Source organism: Eublepharis macularius, chromosome 7, assembly GCF_028583425.1.
Source record: "Eublepharis macularius isolate TG4126 chromosome 7, MPM_Emac_v1.0, whole genome shotgun sequence".
Classification (NCBI taxonomy): domain Eukaryota; kingdom Metazoa; phylum Chordata; class Lepidosauria; order Squamata; family Eublepharidae; genus Eublepharis; species Eublepharis macularius.
This window is the reverse complement of record NC_072796.1, coordinates 116031532-116050668: the sequence shown is the minus strand read 5'-3', so window position 1 is coordinate 116050668 and position 19137 is coordinate 116031532. Positions and strand designations below refer to the sequence as shown.

At 37.9% G+C, this 19137-nt stretch overlaps 1 protein-coding gene across 2 annotated transcripts in view; it reads right to left on the bottom strand.

The window, feature by feature from the left end:
* Positions 1-19137, bottom strand: part of OXR1 (oxidation resistance 1) — a 62146-nt gene that overhangs the window by 6283 nt on the left and 36726 nt on the right. The window contains exons 1-6 of one of the 2 annotated variants that reach the window (XM_054985450.1): positions 16815-16895; positions 10535-10615; positions 4978-5103; positions 2993-3145; positions 2136-2231; positions 874-947 (exon numbers count right to left, since the gene is read on the bottom strand). In XM_054985450.1, the coding sequence (XP_054841425.1) occupies positions 874-947; positions 2136-2231; positions 2993-3145; positions 4978-5103; positions 10535-10615; positions 16815-16880 (596 nt within the window). In that variant the 5' untranslated portion in view covers positions 16881-16895. Of the gene's footprint in view, positions 1-873; positions 948-2135; positions 2232-2992; positions 3146-4977; positions 5104-10534; positions 10616-16814; positions 16896-19137 lie in introns of those variants that run through there. The other variant, XM_054985448.1, reaches the window with a different exon arrangement.

Below are 19137 nucleotides of genomic sequence, written 5' to 3'. Positions count from 1 at the left end.
AGATTGTTCTGCAAACCTGGCATGTAGAAAGATCTATCTTGTTTGTTCATGGCTCCAATTTTTGGATTTAAGTGTTCTCAGATCTTTGCTACTTGGCTATTAGTACGTAAGATTTTGCTTTCTTACTTTTCCTTGCAGGAGGAGATTGGGAACATAGGCATCTTCCACCCTTACCAGGGGGAAAAGTGAACAACTAAATAAGAGATCCAGTTAATATTGGAGGAGAATACAGTCTGCCCAGATAAGAGGAGATAGTGTGTTCAAAAAATCATGAGGGCCTAGATCCAATGATGCAGTTAAGAAAACTTGTGCCCTTAAGTTTTCTTAAGGAAGAGAGGCAAATTTTGCTACCTCCCACAGCAGATCACTTAACACCCTGAACTTTTGGGAGGGGGGAAATTAGCAAAAAATAAAAAATAAAAAAAATAAAAAAAAAATAAAAAATAAAAATCACTTAAGAACATTTAGACATTTAAGTTTGCTTAATGTGATCAGATCCAGGCTGGGATTTCCAGTCCTGCTGTTCACTGCAGCCTACAATAAGGATAGCAGATAGGAGACTGATGTGTGAGCCCAAGCCCCGCTCCCAAGGGACGGTTGACTGTATTTTAAAAATTTGAGAAACATATAACACTTGTCCAAGGTATAGGGAAACAGATGAGAAAATAGGAATTGAAGTTGGACAGTATTCAGAGAAGACTAGTTTAAAAGGCAAGAATATAAATGATGTTCTAAGATACGTATTTATGGTGAATCATTATACTTCAGTATTTGATTTGAGAAGGTAAATCATTATCAGCATGGTAATTCTATAAACACTTCATATGAAGACTAAATCAGTTCTTTGTGACATACAAAAAATTCATTACTCACCCTCCACCACCAAAAGCTAGGGCATCCATGTCTCCTTTAATGAAGAACATATTGTCTCCAGTCCACTTGAATATCTAATAAAGAATATAGAAATTCACAGAAGTTATTGTCAACATGAAGCAAAAGAGCGTCAATGATTTCTGCTTTAAACATATTACATATTAATCAATTATTATGAAGATTAAGGTGAGCCATACTCTCTTCCTAGTGTATACTGTTTCTCCATAAGAAACTGGAAACAAATAAAAGAAAACTGAATTACCATTCACAGTCAGGAAACAAGCAAAAGGGGAAACAGAAGAAAAAACAAAGACTAAACAAAAAAGCTCTCTACTTCTACAACACCAATTTAAAAAACATTACACTAAAAATAATTGAAAAGCCTTCTTACACTTAGCCTCCTATTACAAACTTTTGCCGCTTGTATGGGGTGAACTTCCACTGGAGTGACAGTGGGGTTTTTTTTCCAGAATGCTCTACAACTTTTTCTTTTTAGGACATTGTCACCTATACATTAGTAAACAATGCCCCCAAGTACAGCTACTTACCACTTGCAGGTTTTGTTTTCTGAAAACAAAACACCTAGAACAATCAGTAACCATAGAAGTCTCTGCTTTTGTCACTGTGGTACTTTTTTATCCTAACCCATTAACAAACTGTGTGACATAAACATCCGATTCAGGAAGCCATTTTTAAGTGCCCCTCCTGATAATCTGGAGAACCTTCAGATCATCACAAAATAGAAAAAGGTAACAACATTGGCCCAAAGTAAAATGCAAAATCAGAAAACACATAAAACTGTTTCTCTGGATCAACTACACTGTTTTGTGTCATTTTGGTTGGCTTCTATTGGTGAATTTTACATGGCTACAGAGTGGCAAGAAAGATACTGCAAATACAAACAATGTTAGCAACTATATTAACATGAGAAAGCTAACAAACTCATACACTTTAAAGGAAAACAGCAAGCACCTTGGGATTAAAACACAGAAATTATAACTTTACAATAAAATGGAAAAGGTGTCAATTATGCAATGGGTGTGGCGTGAATCTACTCAAAACTCAGTCTACCTCACGTGAAAGTGTGCTTTCAGTGTCTAGTTACTGTGAAACACAATGATTTCTGCCACTACAATTTTTTTTGTTTTGTGGAACTTTTTTTTTAAACATGAGATACATTTGGAATTTGGCTTGGGGTAGAAATATACCTCACAATACAACTGTGGATGTTTTTTCAGACTGCTTACATGGTAACTCCTTACCTTAAAATCTGGACAGAAGGTAAAAAGGAAGGTTTCTCCAGTGCCATAAAAGCCATCACTAACTTTAAAGGGCTCAGAAGCCAGAGCACCAAAAATCTAGATAAAAGAAGAAAAATACTTTGGTATTCATGACATTCCCATCTTGCATTTAGGCTCAGATTAACCAGAAGAAAAACGTATCAGTTCAATTTTACTTCCATCAATTTACTTCCATCAACACACAAGATTTCATGAAGGAATCTGTAACAGTGATGAATCAATATCTCATCTCAGTAAAATCGTTAATGAAACTATTAGGGGTGGGGGTTTAAAGACAGTTCCAGATGCTAGTTATTTCACTAAGGTAATACAACAGGGAGTATCTCAGAAAAAAGAGGTATTTCCTACCACAGGAGTCTCTGGCAGCACTGGCTAGTAAGATGCTACCTTTATTAATGCCTAATGATGCTCCTGCTAGCATCTTTGAATTGGCAATCATCAGAAAGAAAATGAACATAGACAGCCCCTTGCTTTCTTCTGCTTTTCTCATCTAACCTTTTGGAGTGAGCTGTCACACCTCCCACTCTCAATTTTTAGGACCTATTACAAGAAATAAGGTAGGCAGAGAAATAACCAAGTTTAGATATAGGTGACAGAGGGCTAGAAGTCCTGCGGTCTTGCACACTAGTATGAACCCCTTCCAGCATTCTCTGCCTAACTCTGGGAAGCTTTAAATCTCCAAATAATTGGAGTCAGGCTGACAAGTTGCGACTTTTGATGAGGTCAATGTAACATAAAGCCACAGTTTGATGGTCTTTATTTCTGTAGAGAAGCGTGGGGAGAAATCAAGAAGAGTATGTATATTGCAGTTTTCATACCTGCCCATCACTGTCTTTGATAACCATTAGAACTGGGGTGTCCAGCCCCATCATGGTTCTGTATAGTGTTTTCAAACTCATGCCATGCTTTGCAGTACTGTAGACCAGGGTCCAGGGATACCCGATAGTTCGAGGAGGAAGATGCTTTGTAAGCTAATAAAATGTAGATACAAGTTAAAAACAACAAAAGACACATATTAAATACTTATAATTGAAGATGTTTCATTCATTTTTATAGATGGCTTTTAAAAGAGGAATTTGTGATGAATAGCCTATGAATCTTCATGTTCAGAAATAATTCTGCAGATCAGTTACTCTGGGACAACAGGGGAGGCTTTGATCTCTGTATCCCAGCATGTAGCTCTCCTGTGAAGTTTGGATGGCTACTAGGGAAAATAGGAAAACAAAAAAGAATTTACCTGGACTAAATTCCCCTATATCATTGGGATTACTTCCCAGTAAGTATGTTTAGTGCTAGAGCAGTCTTCTTCTACAGTACAGGTGGATCTCACCTACCAAATCCATGCCAGAATTAGTTCAAGGTTCCCATATGCTTTTGCTCACCATCCTCCAGACACCAATCAAAGTAATGTGAACTATAAACTGGGTTAGAACCCTACTGTGATGCCCAACATGAGCCCTCTCGCAACTGTACCTTTCTTTTACATTATGAACTGTCATAAGCATGTGCAGCAGCTTCTACAGATACTGCAAGTGATGGAAAATGTAGTTTCCAACATGCCTAGATGCTTCTGTGTAAATTTGCAGAGGCAACCAGGGCCTAATTCCTCAGTCCTACTATCAGGATGGACCTTTGGGCTAAGGGGTAGTTTGAAATGGATCCATTAGTGATTTGGCCTGAATTCTAGACAGATCAAAGTCCAAATTCCCAGTTTACAGCTTCTACTCAATTACTAGAACTAAGTGATCCAGATTAAAGCAACAGAATTATTTTCAGAAAAACAGCAGCGTTCCAGTTTTTGTTTCCTGCTATTGCTATTGTCCTCGTCTGGCTGCACTGCGTAGCATGGTATTCCAACGCAGCATAATTGCAGGATGACAAAATAACTCAATGAACGCCACCCAATCTTCAGATACTTTGAAAGCAAGAAGCAGTAATATATCCTTACTTTCCAAGAGCTCCTTAACATTATTACAAGAGCAGACTAAAATGTGAAGGCAGCTGCAACATTGAAGTTGGGAAGTGCAACATTGAAATCATATTAGGATATAGTATACACGTGCCCCAAATGACGAAGTCTTGATCTATAAACAAATTCAAGATAATCCACTTTTGTAGTTGGATGTCCACAGTATTGTAACTTTGGACACAGATAAGAATCAAATATTGGTGAGGCAATGAAATTGAGACTGCTTATTTGAAAGGTTTTTAAAAGCGGCAAACTATGCCTTCGTTGTGCTTGAGAAGAGACTAAACTGAGATAGAGCCATAGTTTTACTCAGCTGTTAGAACCTATGTGAGTCACATATACACAGTTAAAAGCAGCAAAAATCTATAGGACACATTTCCCCCTGACCTCCCTCTGAGAAGTTCAAGGTGGCACACATGGTTTTCCTCTCCTATATTTTAACATCACAACAACCCTGACAGACAGCTTGGGCTGAGACAGAAAAACTGAGATAGGTCCAAGTTCACCAGTAAGCTTCACGGCCAAGTAGGGATTTGAACACAGTTCTCCCAAGTCCTAGCTCAACACTTTAATGATGTCACTATAATAACCCAGAAGAAACAAGAACAGTAAATCAGCATACAACCTACTCATCTGCGTACCAGCTACAACTGAGAAACACAACTCAAATATTTCATATTTGTTATATTTTTATAACAATTGTTTTTTACTCTACATTTTACCAGCAAGAGAAGACTACTATTGTAGTTTTGCCTTCTGCAGTACTTTTTAATGTAGCAGTAAAAATTTTTGCTACAGCACTGTAAGGAGTATTACAGTTTTCTTATTTCATACCTTTTCAATTTGTTCCAGTTGCAGCAATTCACTGGGGTCACTAAGATTTGGCCGAAACACTTCCGGCTCCAGTTCGGTCTTGATGGTTGTTCCCTGCTTTGAATTGATATCTTCCCTTGTTGTTATCTGCAGAGAGGGAGAAAATTAAATTAGCATTCAAAATGCTCTGCAAACAACCTCCAAAACTTCAAACACTTGTTAAAGCTGCACATGCTTATCCCCACTTGGCAACATTATTCACTGTGCAATGACAAACCTTTTAAGGATAAGCAGACCACTTCCTACTGTTGGGAGAGCAGTTATGTTTTGTGGAGAGTCCTTTCACATCGTCTGCAACATCACTGAAGTCCTACTACATAGTGATTGAAATACAAGTAAACTTCTTGCTCTTTTTCTGATCTATCGAAGCCCTCCTTTAATACTGAAATCAAAGTTTTGACCTACATAACAACATACAATCGTTCTAACTTGCATGACGCTGTTGCAGCAGAGGCTCATGTTTAAACTCTGCTCTAGCCCAAACACAAAAAGCAGGGGTCCATGCAAGACCAGCATTAGGGGTGGGGAGATTCACTTTGGAACAAGCTGCGAAGAAATAAGCCATTGGCAACAAGAGGTTCAGCAAACCCTGCCCATGCTCCACTATATAAATCAAACCCCCTCCCCAACACCCCTTTGGTAATTTGGACAGACCCAAAATTGTAAACACATGCATCTGCTACAGTGACATTTCCTATCTAGAAGTCAAATAATAGACTGCCTGAGGTCAAGAAGGCTCCCAGTTTCCTGGCTTTCCACAAACTATGCAAAACTGAAATATTCAAGAGGGCTTTCTAGCCAGATTATAGGGCTGTGTTGTAAGAACTAGCTCAGAAAGATACATTGGTAGGGACAGGGACTATATGCTACTCTGCTGGGTACTGTCTGCTGATATAGACATACACCTACTTTCCACATTGCAAAACATGTCATGAAAATTAATTATACTTTGTTTCAGAAAGATTTTATCTCTGTGCTTGACTTTATGCTTGTTTTTCAAATCTTCTGCTACTGTACCATATTGTATCTCTTTTCATTCAATATTCTAACTATTGTTCATTATTGTATTTTGCTCTGTTGATTATATTGTATTTTCACTTGCACTGTCTAATCTGCCGGATCTCAGTGAGAAAGGTGGACTATAAACAACAACAACAATAATAATATTTAAAATAAAGAATATTTGTATAACTGATGCTTGGCATCCATTTTAGCATAAAAGATGCAAACAAGTTTAATTTTTCAACCCTTCCTCCATGCATGGTTCTCACCCCATTCCCCATTTTGTTCTCAATTACATGAGGTAGGTTAGGCTGAAGGAGACTGGGTAGGGTGGCCCAAATTCACCCAGTGAGCTTCACGGCTGAGTGGGAATCTGAACTCCCGTTTCCCAGGTCTCAGTCTAACAGGAACCAAAGTGTATTTTTCTCCTGTGGGGCAAGTTTGTCTTTCCCCACTCGCCTTCACACTGCAAATTACTTATACTAATCAGCAAATAGAATGATGCCAAGTACGTGTTTCTTGCCCTTACGCTTGAACGCCAGGGCGCCTACCTGCATTTATTTTTTAAAAAACCCACAGTATTTACATGTATTCAACAGAACAGTTTTTATCTATTTAAAAGTAATAAAATGTTTGAAAAAAACGAAAAACTGCTCAGGAGAGATGATCTTGTGATATTAAAATGCACTGGTAGGTTACAGCCGACTTCTGCTGAAAACAGGCAAAACTGGTTTCTCTCGAGTTGATTCCTGATGAGACAACTGTCTATATACACACAAAATATGGTGAGTGCTTTCACAGCAGTCCTTATTGCTTACACGCCTGTACTCATTTGTTCATTTGCATTCTTCTTCTTTGTGTGTAAATTTAACAACTGAAAAAGCCATTTTATCTAAACCGAAATACAAAATAGATGAGATTTTCATTTTTCAAGAGCAAATTACTGATTGGACGGTTTGCAGATTGCCCAGGGTAGAACCAGACACTGAAGAGGCAGACTTTTAATTGGCCGATAGTGGCAAAGTGGTTGGTAGGGTAGGGAGAAGATGGACAGATTTCAAACAGATGAGCAGCAGGTCGGAAGAGAATCCTGAAGCTCCACTTGCCAATTTCCCCATCCCTAAAAATCTCTTCTTTGAGCCACCTTCCCTCGAACTGAGGGACTAGAGAGGAGGGGTTCAGTAGCCTCCTTCCGTCTAGTCTGTCTGCTTGGCATTCCTCGCCCATCCTGCTGTGTCATATTTCTTCTGTAGTGGTTCATCTTTTCAGTCATGGTCCTGCCACTTGGCTTTCAAAAGCTGACTAACAGTGCAATCCTAAACAGAGTTACTCCAGTCTAAGTCTATTGATTTCAATGGGCTTGGACAGGAGTAACTCTGTGTAGGATTGCACTGTAAATTCACTAAAATTACAAACTTCACTTTGCAGTATGAGATTTTTTTTATAAGAAGCCTAACATAAAACATCTCCCTCCCCACAAAGAAATTATTGTATCAACCTGAAGCCATCCTTTGCATTTATACATCGTTTTTTTCTATCAACTAGCAAAAATTACTGTGTTTGCCATATTAGAAATTTTAAAATAAAAGATCTGTTTATGCTTTACTACATTTAATTAAAAAGATGGTCTTAACTGCAATTTTTAAAATTAATATAAAAAGCTCTGTGTTCACATAATAACTACTAGTGTACTGGGAAACTTTACGTGGGGCTGAAATTGGTCATACTTAAGAGCGAAGCCATTTCTTGCTCTTGTCTTCTTCCAGTTCTCCTCATTCCCCCCTTCTTCATTTCTATGTCTTAATTTCTCCAAGCAACCAGTCTTTGAACATTTATCTCTGTTCAACTGTCAAGTAATAAAAAGTTACATGCTGACAGAGCAGGAGCTGATGCCAGTTTGTGGCTGGCCTATGTTCTTGCAACAGTCCAGAAACATTTCACTAAGCAGAAGCAGTGACGCGCATTTGTTTGCTTCTGTCTTTATTATTAAAAAGGGATACAACAGTCTTGTGCATCCAGGATTGGAGTCACAATTTTCATTATGACCATGTTCAACATATATTTATTTTTAAAGAGTTTAATATTGCTTCAGTTAAGCACAGTCACACCGTGAAAGTACGCTGGTATCATTTTGCCTCTGCTAAGGGCCAAATCAGATGCAACACATTTTTTAAGGGAAAAATGCATGGGAGAACATTCATGTGATCTCCAGTGTCCTGTGCAATTTGGTCCTATGCACTAAGTCCCAAAGACAAAAACAAACTTAAGTAATCCAAACATACAGTTCAATTACAAGCAACAGTGATGAAATTCAAAGGCTGGTTCAAAATAATGTTAAATTTCAATTGAGACAAAATATGGTTAAGGGATTGGGACTGGAATGCAGGACTGCGCTCTCTGTCCCAACAGCGCCTCTCCTCCCATCTGGCTCTCCTGATCCTCCGTGTAGCTGATTCTCCCATCCTCCAGTTTATCCTAACAATCACCCTGTCAGTTAGAGCAAACACAGAGAATCTGGCCTTCAGTCGTCCCATCAACTTTGTGGTTGGCGTAGGAGGATAAAAAGGAAACCTGGTGAGCAAAATGAACAAATAATATCTATGCACTTTTGACGTACCTAGTTAACTGACACCTGCCAGCTTTCCCACCAATTATTTTGACTATGCACATTATGCAAAAAAGAATTTTTAATGTATTATCATTCTGGAAAGCTGAACACCCCAAAGAAATTATTCTAAAGTAGAAAAGTACTTCTCGAGTTATCAATGTCCTTAGAACTGCCCATAATACTTTGGAAGCGTAATGGGTCAATAAGCACTACTGGAAAAACAAAAAGAACTAGCAAAGCCTTGGAAGAATTTTCTTTCACAGCCAACTGTAGATATTACTCAGAGTCACCAAGATTAAAACAAACAAACAAAAACATTTTCAGTGCAATCCTTACTTTGGGATATATATTGACTTAGTCATACTGAAGTGAACAGGATTAGAATAAACCCAAATAGTTAACCAAGTTCTGATCATGCTATTCATTATCTAGTAAAGACTCATTTGTTCAGATCTTAGAAAAGACATGTGGCAGCTTTAAAGATACTCTTTCAGTCACTTAAACCAAAGAGGTAGAAAGTGTGCTACTGGTCCTACTTACTCTCCCTTGAACCACTAGATCAGCTTGCCTATGCCCGTATCGACAGAAAGAAACTTGCTTTCTACACATAAGCATTAAGAGGCAAGGTTAGGATGACTTTTTATATGGTATACAAGTAAGTAACTTTTGACTATAGAGGTTTCTTTTAAAAGAATCTCTGTATTTGGGGACTATTTGGTTTTTTTGGGGGGAGGGGGTTATTTGCATTTCCTCTTTTAAAGCTTTTAGCCAACTCAAGCTGCCACCCCAAGCTGTGAATACAAAGCCCCCATTGCTCTGAAAAACCTACAGTAGAGATTCAGAAGATGACAGAAAATTCCTGTTTGAAATTACTAGAGCTCAGCCAAAAATCTTTAGTTTTATTTTTGCAATGCTATTGTAGAAAAGCATTTGTTTTTCAGCACATTTTTGAGTGCCTACTCAAAGCTGTATCTTTTTTTTTTTGGTCTGCATCTCAGATATTAGAAGGAACTCTGCAGAAGTCCACAAATAATATTTTTTTTAAAAGGCTGTGCAGTCCTTAAACAAGCCCAGAGGACACAGTTCAGCAAAGTTCAGGACTGAGAAAAAAGGAGCCAGGTAATTCCTAAACTATTATTACTACTACTACTACTACTACAGAATATAAAATATACAAAGATAAAATCACAATTAACACAGCTTTCTAGTAAAACACCTGCTCACCATATAAAAACCATCTGACAGAGGTGGAGGTGCGGCTTAAGCAGGCGTGGTCGCTCATATATGGGGAGTAGATGGTCAATAAGCTCTCCAACCCAAGCTAACATGTAACTGGTCCCAATGCCTACCTATAGTCACATGGGCTAAGGGAGGATTTAGAGATGGTGTATAAAGGGGCTTTACATAAGCTTTAACTCTGCTAGGGTAACAGAAGAAAGCTAGAACAAAGCTATGTCAGGAAGTTAATTGTCCTTTGATAGCAAAAGTCAGGAACATCTCTGGACAGTGCCTTCTGGCACACCCTTAAAACCATCTAAGGGGAGGAGCATTTTGCACAGCTTTATCTGAGCTGTGATTAGTTCCCAGAACCAGGACAAGCAGCAGAGAAACATTGGGTTTTAATTGCGTTTTACTTGCAGTATCTGAACATGTGCTAATCAGGGCTCAAAAATTGATCCTTGGTTTGGCTCAGCTCTAGAAACGACCCGTTTGTCACAGATGTCACAGCACTCAGCCATACCACTGTACAGATACAGATATCCATAAAGAAGTGATTTTTCTGCTGGATTCTTGCAGTGTTGAAGCCGAGACAAACCCACCACATACGGAACTTGTCCCCATCAATGACACTATAGAGAAAGACATTCTAGCCTCCGTAGGAAGGAGGTTAACTACTGAAGAGGGCACCTTGAGACGTCTGCAGAGTGTGCGTAGTTCTTCACTATTTAGAGCATCGATCCTGCGGTGATACTCAGCCACTGACACTACCTGAATATGGAGACAGGAAGACAATAATTCCACTGACAGTTAAAGAAAAATAAAAAGCAAGAAAATAAAATGACAGGAATATGCAGAGGTTGTGCAGGGGGGGAAAAAGAGACCAGCAACGTAAGAAAAATGACAAGTAAAAAGACATTTACACCTATTATGATATGATGTGCACAAAGAGACATTTCACATATAACACATATACCATGTTGGGATTTCCAACAAAACAGCCAGAGATCCAATATATCTCAGTAGTTGCAAACAGCAAATCTGCTAGAATAGTATGTTATCAGTTTTTTTTAGCTGCATGATCAATTAAGCATGTACAAATAGTTTCTAAATATAAATGTTTTGCAACTGTTTGAAAACTCATGGTGGGACTCCAGATTCTGTTGATTTTTATACTTACTCTATCAAAGTAAGCTATTTAAGTTATTTGCGGAGCAAGGTCTGCTCTAAAGTGAGCTAAATTACAAGTCTAGATAACACAACTTAAAACCACCCCCATAAGACAATGGTTTTGTCCTTAAAAAGTACCTGCGGTATTCACTGGAAAATAAAACGGTTTATCAAGGAAATGCTACAGCGGCATGGATGCCAGATGACCCCAGTTCATTTCTTTAGTGTTACCAGTAAGCCTGCATTCTTCTTAGAATAGTGCACTGTATTCTGATCAGTATAATAGCTGGTCTAATATGCTGGAAAGGCAGGGATTTTGTTTTAATAACAGTCACAACACAACCTATATAAGAGGCTGTCCTGTGTGTGAATTAACTATTCATTCAATTTACACATAGTAAGGAGACATCCCGTCTTTCAGTTCCATTTTGAACAAAACAAAGATGAACAACCATCTTGGTTACTAACATTTTCTAGCTTTGGCTTTAGTAAAATTATATATATATGTATATAAACTTGTTCTAGTACATAGTCCACATCTTCTAGATATTCAATAACTCCAAGATAATTATAGATCTACAAAAATAATTTTATTAATCCCCCCTGCACACACACACGTATGGATGCACACACACCATCTAACAAATTCATTTCATGATAATGGCATCCATTCTGTCCATTGTAGCTCTGGCATGTTTTAGAATTGACTACAGCCGCACACTAGACACATTCAATATCCCTTTGTACATGGTAGCAAAAGGAAAGATTACCATTTGAAAACATCTTTTGGGAAAGTTTCAGATTTGTAGCCAAGTTAGTCTGTAATTTTCCAGTGTATATGTTTTTGAGAATCTCAGTTTGTAAGATATCTTCATAAAATATTGTTCTTTAGGGGACATTTCTGAAATGTTATATGCAGGAGGCTTGGATGGTATAATTTTTTAAAGTGCACTCCAAACCAATAATACATATTGTACACAGAGATCCTGCAAGCACCTAGAAGATGAGAAACCATACCTTTACAAATTTCACTTGTTTCAAGCAGGCTGCAGATGTGAATTTTGTTTCCATTTGCAATGTATTACAACTTTACAAGCACTCCAATAAACTTGTCCACACATGAAGCAACATGGCTTAAACCAACCAGCCTGTCAGGAGGCAGTCAAATCTTGTGAGCAATCTGGAGCTCTACTTCTTTAGCTATCATATCTCTCTTTCAGAGCTCTTTGAATGACTGGCCATTTCCTATCCCTGCTTCTACAAAACTTCCTCTTCCTGCAGGAACGCTGCTCCCTCTGTGCAATACATACACCTAACTATACTCCTGGACCTCAATTTTTTCTTCCATTCTTGTTTGTGCCAAACACTGAAACTCTGCTTGATTTTCCCGTCTTGCTTGTTTCAATATCTACTATTTATCTAGCATCCGGAAAAGATGCTCCAGGTTGATTATCTCGCCTGCTGTGTAAGTACTGCTACAATCTCTGCTGCTCATTCTATAAGGCAACTCTGCAAGAACTTAAAACTCTTCTCTACTCCTTTCAATTTGGTATGGAAGTGCTAGAAACACTCAAATGATAAGAGTTCACTTCTTACAAAACCATAAATCATTTTGGGGTTCTTCAAATGTTGTACTGTTTTATAAACAGTCAGATTTAACACATTAAGAGCACAAAAAAGTGAACTGATTGAATTTATTTGTAAAACTGCTGAAGAAGCATCTGGAATTTAAGAACATTACTGTTGCATTTCTCTGGAATATTTGCACATTTCTACTTGCCATCAATATATGTAGCCTAACAATATATGTTAAACCCCCACTACATAATAGAAAGAGGAATGGGAGGGCTCCAAGCAATCTACAATCAACATACAGAGATCCATGCAAAAAATAGAAGCATGCAAAAATAGATGTAGAATACTACTCTTATGACACATTGCTTTTCCAAATCCTGGATAGAAAGAAAAAAATCTGGTGTGAAAAGATAAATATTTAAGAACGAAAAACAGCTCTACCTCCAAAGTGAAAATGACATACCTATCTTTTGATCTAGAGGATGTGGTTTCCAAATGTACGTATTCATGCATGCAAAGAATATATACAGATTCAAATTTGCTCATGTCCTGGATGTTGACGAGACACAACCAGGTTATGCACAGCAAAGGCTCAATAATATAAACAAGTATCTACAAGGCCTATGTGACATTTTTATTTGTAGTGATTGTAGGTACAGATGAAAAACTTATTAACCCCCCTCATTGGAAAAGTTATCATTTCATTCACAGACCAGGTTAGGGTGCAAGAACTCCATAAATCAAATCGCAGTCTATTTTGTCCCATTTGTTAGTGAATATATATTGGCAAGGGTTATATAGACTAATAACCTGTTTTCCTTACTTTCTAAAATGGTCATTCATTACCACTGGTTGTGTTTTCCTTCTTGTACTATATTCTGCCTTGAGAAACATGTCAATTACTCTACAGCAGCAGACTTATTAGAGATCTGTCCAACTGGACAGTTTTTATAGCCAGTGGGGAAATACACAACCTTGGAATTTTGCTAATGGAAGGAGTTGCTGCTAGTTGTAACTATGTCAGTCATTACTAGAGATGGGCATGAACTGTGAAAAAACGAACTGTGCCAGCAAATCACCACTTCCGGGTCAGCAGAAGGCCTGCAGGAAGTCCATCCCCTGTTGCCTAGGAAACTGATTGATCGGTGCCAGGCTGTCTGCGGTGACAAACCAAAAAATGAATCAAATGAACCAGCCTAAAGTTTGTGGTGGTTTGTCAGAAATGGGCTCTGACGAACTGCTGATTCGCAAACCACGAACCGACCTGGTTTGTGCTGAATTTTGGTTCATATTTCGGTTCATGCCACTGCATGTTACTCCACAGTCAAGACTATCTGCACACTGAAAAAGAACAATTACCACATGCACCCATCTGCATGAGATGCAACCCAATATTCAATACTGTCTAATTACTCAATTGCAAGTAGGTACAGTAAAAACTGCTTTACTGCACTTGATTAACCAGAATGCTAAGTTAACCAACATTAGCTCCTCTCTCTTAGCAACCATGTGTACACCACTTCCACCTCTTTATCCGGCCAGCTTGATGCCTCTGGCTATTGCTGGGCTTCTGACAACTTTGAGAAGTAGCCACATAATAAATGCACTAAAGCACATAACTTTATGCAGTTGAGCCAGCAATTATAAAACATCTTTCTTTTATTAATATTTAAATAAGTGTCTTGCCATTAAAGCAATATTAAATGATAAAATAGTACATATTAACTTCTGGGACTCCTCTGTCAAGCTAAAGTGAACCTGATTTTCAACAGTGCTGTTCAAGCAATGAAATCATGTTCTTTCTGTAAGCCTTGTATGCTTAAGTAACAAATTGCTATTTAATAGCTTTCTGTAAGAGCTACAGGAGCTCCACAGGAGCCTGTAAAAAGTTTTCTGCACCTTTAACCCCTTCCCCCTTTATTTGGGGGAACTGTCATAGACCACTACATATACAACTGTACATATACAACTGTCATAGACCACTATTAAAAAAGTGAACTGTAATAATTGTTATAATCTTCCTGAATCATGAAAAAGGATGGATATGGAGGATAAAGGATTAACTGTGCTATTTCCTGGGAACACAGATTTCCTAGTTGTAATGTACCATTAAAGTAGTAAAAGTTTCAAGGCAATGTTCAACTAGGATGTGGAATACAAGAATCAATCACCACTCTGTGAAATTCTTAAATTCAACTTGCAATTCTCATGTAGTCAAATGACAGTATCTGGTTTTTCTGAAGAAACATGCAATAATTTCTCCCAGAAGACCCTAGGAGAAGGAAATGCAAGATGCCTTCTTCTATAAACAAAAACATCCTTTTCTTGAAGCCACACACATCCTTAGAAAAATAAGTTGTCACTGAAACAACATAACATTCGATTTATATACCGCCCTTCAGGACAACTTAATGCCCACTCAAAGCGGTTTACAAAGTGTTATTATTACCCCACAACAATCACCCTGTGATGTGGGTGGGGCTGAGAGAGCTCCAGAGAACTGTGACTCGCCCAAGGTCACCCAGCTGGCTTCGTGGAGGAGTGGGGAATCAAACCCAGCTCTCCAGATTAGAGTCCCATGCTCTTAACCACTCACCAAACATCTCCCCCCACCCCCCACAAGCAAACAGAAGTTTTCTAAAGGATACTCTTATCTCGATGAAAGGAATCTTCAACTTTCAGGGTTTGTGGGGTGCAGAAGCCATTTTTTATAATTTAAAGAGGTGCTTCTGCTTTTAAAAATATGTTTGATACACAAAACAGCAGAGAGTATTGAAACATTTTTACAGAGTGAGGAATACGTACTGATTGGTGTTCTAAAATAGGCATGGTAGTAGGGGTGAGGTGCTTGCACACAATCACTCTGTGGAGGTCCACCCTCTCCTCTCAAGAAATATGCTTTCTTCCAGCAGGAGGTTCTGAGATAGGGAAACATGAGATAGCACTATCCTAGATTCCTAGATTCTACTAGATCCCCAATTCTGTATCTTCTTGCAGCATCTTTTGCTCAATTAGTATGCAGCAATCTTAGGGCAACCGCCCCCACCCCGCCTCCATGCAGAGATGTCTGCTAGTCTGGGAGTATCATACTATTATGGAAATAATAATAAGCAACAAATTCTAGTGCATAGCTTGGAGCACTAAGACCTATGATCATGTGCACCCTTCTCTACCTCTCTTCTGCATCCTACCCTACTTGGATTTAGCATCATATATGAATAGTCCCAAACCAGATTACAATGTAGCAGAACATGGCCTTTTACTGCAGTTTGCAACCTTGGCTACAATTAAGATTTCATTCAAAACAGTCTCATGGACAATGAGCTCCCCGTTGTACCTTCGTTTATGTTAAGAATATAAGGGGGCAGGGACAGGCATAACAACTGAAAATGACCAAACATATAAATGAGCTAAAATGTGAATTAACACTTCACAGAGAAAAATATTGCTATTGCCTGGTTCACAGAATAGTCTTACCAGCTGAGGGGTTTCAGAATTTGAGGATTCTTGTATTAATTTTTATCCTGCAATACCAGCATGACATGAGGAAAATCTTTAATTGTATCCATAGCTAAAAATAACCGATGTATCAAGACGGGTCACTGCAAGGTCTATGAAAACTAAACATTCATAGATATTTGCTCCCAGTTTCTGGCAGTTACATGTGAGAATCACTGAGCCTTGATGATTACTCAAGCTATAAAGTGAACTCTTTCACAGTTTTATGGAAACTTTACAAAAAAAGGAAGTATTTATACAAAAGTGCCCCTACACTTTATTTTCAAAATACTGAAGTCTAAAATGAAATGCAGATACAAATCTTAGCTTAAATTAATGTGCATTCAACTCTGTTAAACAACTAATATTAGAGTTAATACAAGGTCCGATAGTATTATTCACTACACTAACATTAAAAAACACATAAATTTACTATGGAACTATTTTAGATTAACAGTTTTTTATCAACTAATTTTTGCTAAAATATAAAGAACCAGGAAGTCACTGTAACAAATTTCCTATAATGCATATCCTTCAAAGCCTTCCAAAGAATTACAACCATTATGAGCTTATGATAAATTGTTAAAAAGGCCTCATTTACAAGTTCTAAAATGCAGAACCCTGCAATGAATTTTATTATAAAATAAGATATTACTACAGAGTGCATTGCACCATAATCAAAATGACAACCAAAATATTAATACAAAACACTTCTTAATAGAATTACCAGGTTATATTTGTTTTTCATTGACTGATGTTTCCTTCCCTTCTTGCCATACCAGAAACGAATCATTTCCTTTGGAAAATAAGTGAAGGATATTTTAACTATACACGAAGATTTTCCCCTAGCATTTTCACTACCTGCTCTCAATTCCAGGCACAGCCGAAGCTTTGCTGAAGGACAGAATAACTTGCTAGTCTCACACACTTGATTGACAGGCCAAAGAGCTAATCGGGGAAAGCTGAGTACTTGCTCGGTGTATCTTGTTAAGTGAATGAACAACAGAAAAAGCACTGCTATATTCAAGGGAGGTTGTCATGCACTAGAAACACAGTTCAATCATTTAAGGAGACAGTACACTGTTTTAAAATCTATGAAGTATTTCAGAACAGTTTTCTTTATCACCCAAGAAATATACTGTCAAAATAAAAGATATTCAACAAAACTATTTAATGAACTAATGCTCTTAATTAACTATAATTGCAGTGTAGCAAATTGCAGTGTTTCAGAGCTTTTAACAAGATGTCAGATATTTTTGAAAAATCTTTTATACCTCCACTTCTGCAGCAACATTTATTGTGGAAAGTATGCCAGCTACATTGATTCTTATGTATGATAAGCTGCACCATACACAGGTTAAAAGCTTTAAAATCTCCCCTGCCCCACATTTTTAACCATCTAGCCTTATGTAACGTTCCGAAGAACTTGAAAGTTTGCATACTGTTTTGTTGCTTGGTCCTAATAAAATGGTGACATTTGACACACACACACACACAGCACTGACTGTGAGAACACAGTAGTATACTACTGTACAAATTATAGTTCAGCTATGTGAAAATATATGCCATATACACTGTGGGAAAAGCACACTGCAGAATATGAGTAAAAACATATATTTTCCAATCCATTCAGTAACAGAAGAAAGGAAACATAATTTGCACTAGTTCGTAGTTTTACATCTATACTGCTCTTATTTGACCAACCGGATCTTGCCCTTATCCCAAGGACCTAAAGACATTTTAGCTTCACAACAACTCTCTGAGATGCATAATGGGAGTAATTCCAAGCAGGTCTACTCAGAATCTTACTCCCAGGAAGATGTTCTTAAGATGGTACTGCATGTAGGTCAGGCAATGATAAACTGCACAAAGCAACTCAGCGTGCATCATCTGAACCCGGGCTTGCCATAAAGTCCCATAGACATATCTCACATAGGCTCTTGTATTGTTCACTGGAAAGGAAATTTGGAAAATGAATCCTACTTGCACTGCTACTGCTGTTTCTCTAAGCAAATTTATTCGTATCATTTGAATCTTTTAAGTTGTGTTCTCCCATGCATTCTCAAATAAATGCAGCAGCATACCACGTGAGAAAAAACAAGACAAGGAGAGTTTGCACCCTCCGTTCATTTCTCTGGAGAGAGAAAAAGCACCAACTTCTGGTCTACAGCACACCCATTTACCTTCACAAACCCTCCTCAGAGGCATATTAGGATGAGATATGATGACTTAGCCAAGAAAGCCAGGAAGCCCTATGATATATAGACCTCCCCCATCATAATCAGAGGCAGTAGAATGCAGACCCAATGGAAGAAAACCCTGTTCATTTTACACTCACCCAACAATGCCTGAAAAGTCTTATCTAGTATCTCAAAGGAGTTAATTAAAGGCAAAATTTATGTACATGTATTTTCTAATGCCTCACCTACAGACTGAAAATACATTTTATATCAATGATCACAGTGACAGGACATAAAATAGATGAATTAAATTATATCAAATCTTGAGATTCATTTGTTTGTATAATTTCATTGAACAGCTATTCAAGTGTAATTAACTAAATTAGAAGGTCTGTAGCAAAGGCTTGGCCATAATATTGGGAAACACAGAAAATTAATATAATCTGGAGAATCCTACCAGTATTTAGACAGGGTTCTTCTATTCACATTTAAAAAGCATTTCTCTGATCAAATTACAAGCAAGAGACAAAATCCTGCAGCCCACGGTTAAAGTCTCTGTTTACAAAATCTTGAGTGTTTTTACAAAAACAGTATGTTGCAAATTGTAACACTACTAATCTGAAACCTGGGACAAGAAAAGTAATGATGTTTGGGGTTCTGGAAAAAGTGACTTTGCTGAAGTTTATTACAGAGGCCGGTCTAGGACTACAGATGCCAGTTTATTACAGCTTCATGCAGCACCTTCAGAAATAACAAGTAACCAATATGCTTGTGCATGTTGATACAAAGTAAGCTGGTCGCCCTCACAGATGATCTGCGGCGACACCTGGACCAGGGCGGGTCGGCACTGCTGATACTTTTAGATCTTAC